A 4,013-nucleotide genomic window follows, 5' to 3' on the forward strand; every position below is an offset into this window, starting at 1 on the left:
ACACAAATAAATATCAAATAAATCGTTGCTGAAACTATTCAACTCAGACAATTCAAACTTTCACAACACCTCAGTTTTTGTCACGACTGAAGAAAATCGGTGACACATTGAATGCAAATCAGGCATTGGGCAACTCACTGGTGCGAGACGGTAACTGGGGATGGAATGAATTATTAGCTGAATGAAATATTACTTGCTAATGGCATATCTGAAATGCTTATTGTCTTCAGCGGAATTTTGCAATGGAACTGTGAAATAATGGGATACTTCAGGTATTGTAATTAAGGAAAGCCTTTCCGTTGCTAAAGATTTACTTCCATATTGTTTGTGCAATAATTGAGTGAGGAATTCATATGAGACAATATCATTTCATCAGTAATTTAGTAATAGTAACACTTAATTGGAAATCCTTCATGCATGGCATGCAAGTTACCTGCTTGTCATATATGCATTAATAATGAAAATGCTGTTTAGTAAGATGCAAGTAGCCACGAAACGGGGAATTTTATTCACTAAGATAAGAGAAATATTAAATAAGTCTTAGAGGAACAATACTAATATACATATAAAGCAATAGAATGCTAATACAATAAGGAAAAATGAATTTACCTTATAGAAAATACAACAAAATAGCAATGCATATTTCGGTTTAAAATGCGTCTATCAGTCCATCATGTGATTCTTTATGTGTGATTTCAAATACGATTTCCTTTATTGCATACGGTGCAGTTGAATCTGGGCTTATCATTGTCACGAATCTTCATATATCTCCTCATTTTGTATGGTCGGGGGAAGTTTTTCTTGCATTCTGACTAGAGGACGGCTTCTCACCAGTATGAATCTTCGTATGTCTATGCGGACCCGATGACCGGGGGAAATCCCTCTTGCACATTTCGCATTTGAACGGCTTCTCACCAGTATGAATCCTTATATGTATATGCAGACTCGATGGCGCAGCGAAATCACTCTTGGATATTTTACATTTGAACCGCTTCCCATCTGTGCAAGTCGCATGTTCTTTCAGTCTTGATATTTCCTTTTGATCCATTTCGCACCAGGATCTCTTCTTTCTTACTATGCTTGTTCGTTCCTCACTGGCTTCTTGAACTGGTAAGTTTAGTGACCTTGCGTCATCCTGATCAATTTCGCTGTGTTCTACTTGTCTCCCACTTACTTCTGGCATTGATAGATATGATGGTCCAATACGTCCTTCAATCATTCTTGGCATTGACAAATCCAAAGGTTCTGTTTGTGGCTTCTCAAATTATATGGAATTATCAATTTTAAACTGCGCTAAAATTTTGAAACCTTAGAAATATTGCAGCAAAAAGAAGAAAAAAAATTTTTTTAACTTTAAATGAACTTACGATAGTTTGAGTGTCACTCAGTTGGGAGAGGAAGGACATGACACAGATGAAATGCACTTTGATACGAATGATTTCTTGCCAATTCTGAAAAAAAAAAATTCAAATTTATTAGTATACTAAAAAATGGTTGCATATAAGAAACAACACCGCCTATTATTTGACAAATGCGTAAAACTTCTTCAAGTATATACTATTCTAATATATTAGCATTGAAAAGAGATCGACATCCATTCATTGCATGTATAATACGAATATCTCTCATTCAAACGTTAAACACAACAACTTATTCATATTGGTCGCAAGCATTCTAAAGCAGATTTCATGTAAACTTGTACAATTACAAATTTAATAAAAAGGTAATCTTGTTTAAAAAAAAGGAATGCTTATCTTGGAGTCTTAAAATCGCATGACGCAAAACTTTGAAAAGCAGCTGACATTCTCTGTCGAAATAAATGAAATAGAACTTACTGAACGAAATTTCACGGAAGACAGTCCGACAGATATCACCAATTACTTCTGTAAGGTATTAGTAAAGGATCGCGTGTACAAATATTAATTTTGATGGGAGTGATCAGTCATGTGTGTGGTCGATAACCTATAGTAATATAATAATAGCAGTCATTTTTAATCCTTTATACTGAATAATTTTAATTCATCTGCCGTATTACATTGTAAAAAATAATTTATGCAAAATTTCCATAATATTTTTTGCAGTTTTCATTTTGCTTTAATTCTTTTTTTCTGGAAATTATTTTTGGTAAAATTTTTCACAAATGTTAATCACATTGATGCTTTTGCTATGTTTTTATTCAAACTTACGATGACGTAATATGTTTATGTTTTACATTACAGATTATTCAATAGTAATAGAAATTGATAATTTTACTGTATCATTTGTAATTTATTTTAATGGAACGAATAAATATGACATCGCAAAGAATACGTTATCCAATTAGGTAAAGAAGATTGAATTCCTGGTGTGTAACATATTGCTATCATTTAGTTAAGTAATATATCGATGTTTAATTCAGATATTACGGTAGATTATGACTAATTCAAGGTAATTAACATTCTTATCAAAGTATGACGAGACATGTAACTGGAAAATGTCCATCAAATCAACTTTTTTTTTTTTCTAATATATTCCATATTATATTTCCAATATGATAACCTCATGTTTCCGAGGAATATTCGAAATGTAAATCATCTTCTATTAAGGTTAGAGTAAAATTTCACCATCATATGTATTGATAAAATAACAATCACTGTTTAATCCTTTATAGTGAATAGTTTTATTTCAATTGGCATATTGCATTGTGAAGAATAATTAATTTATGCAAATCTTTTGCAACATTTTTTGCACAATTTTATTTCCTTTCACTAAAAATTTTTATCTAACTATTTCGGATTAATGGGAATTTTTTTTTTAAAAAAAAAAGAAAACCTAATTTTTAGGCCAGTTTCGTGATTATTTGATAAGTGTTTTTGCCAATTTTGATCATGTGTTATCATTCTGATATATTTGATTACTGTCAAAATCGCTGAACATGTTGCGTACTAGCGAACACGCACCTAAAAATTTTCATCTAGGTATTCCGGATTTTTTTTTTTTCAAAAAGATCAATTTTTTTTTATCAGTTCACTATTTTGTTGGGGAAAAAAAAAGTGAAATTAGTGGTAAAAGAGGAAAAAGAAAATTTTTGGTTTTCGTAAATAAATGACGAATTCAAAAATTTTTAAATATTGTTAATAAAAATGATAAAATTGTTGTAATTTATAACAATTATACTTTTACATTCATTTATTGAATCAATTTATTTTGCATCATTTTTATTTTTATTTTTTGATAATATATTGAAAGATGAAGAATTTCTGGAAGAATTTTATCTTATCAAAAAATCGATTTAAAAATTTAAATGAAAAGATTTGTAAATGAAGTGACGTTAAAAAGATGAACGTGATTTAAAAAAAAAAAGCGTAAATATAAATGGAGGAAAAAAGAAAAAACGTAAATATTATGACGGGAAAAAAAAAAGTAATTGTCACATTTTCTATAACTCTTTTCATCCTTTGAGCATAATTTTGCAATTCAATCTACTGCTAACAATATCTATTAATGTTATCAATTAAATTTTAAAATGCTTATATGGTTAATTGCTTTTTTTTTCATTTGTTTAAATTAAAAATAAAAAAATTAAAATTAAAATTTAACTTAAAAAAAATTAAAATTGAAGTCTAATTTTTAAATTAAAATTTAAAATTAAAATTTATAGCAATAAATTTATGTCAATATATTTCACAAGTTAAAAAAAAAATTATTAAAAATTGAATTAAATAAGATAAATAGTCTTCGAATTTCTCTTTTGTTATGATTTTAAAAGGATGGCAGTGGAAAAATGGCAATATTTTAAATTTTATTTCGAAGTATTGTCAAAATTGATTTAATTTCGGTTTTGTTTTTTTTTTTTCATCAGTTTTTTCAATGATATGTAATACATTTTTAATTGGAATTATTTAAACAAATGATCGAACAATCGATTGAAAAGAAATACAGTAATCAGTAATATAAAAAAAAAAAAAATGAAAAAAACTCATTCAATCAGTAGCAAAAATTAGAAATGTAAAATTGTGAATCAAAAAAAAAAA

At 28.1% G+C, this 4,013-nt stretch overlaps 1 protein-coding gene across 1 annotated transcript; it reads right to left on the reverse strand.

Annotated features, from left to right (window-relative positions):
• Positions 1–496: 496 nt before the first annotated feature.
• LOAG_13277 (zinc finger protein) lies at positions 497–1,258 on the reverse strand. The gene has a single exon (XM_003148787.2). The coding sequence runs from the start codon at positions 1,226–1,228 to the stop codon at positions 773–775; it is 456 nt and encodes a 151-aa protein (XP_003148835.2). The 5' UTR covers positions 1,229–1,258; the 3' UTR covers positions 497–772.
• Positions 1,259–4,013: the final 2,755 nt, after the last annotated feature.

This window comes from Loa loa (assembly GCF_000183805.2).
Source record: "Loa loa unplaced genomic scaffold supercont3.284, whole genome shotgun sequence".
Taxonomy (NCBI): Eukaryota; Metazoa; Nematoda; class Chromadorea; order Rhabditida; family Onchocercidae; genus Loa; species Loa loa.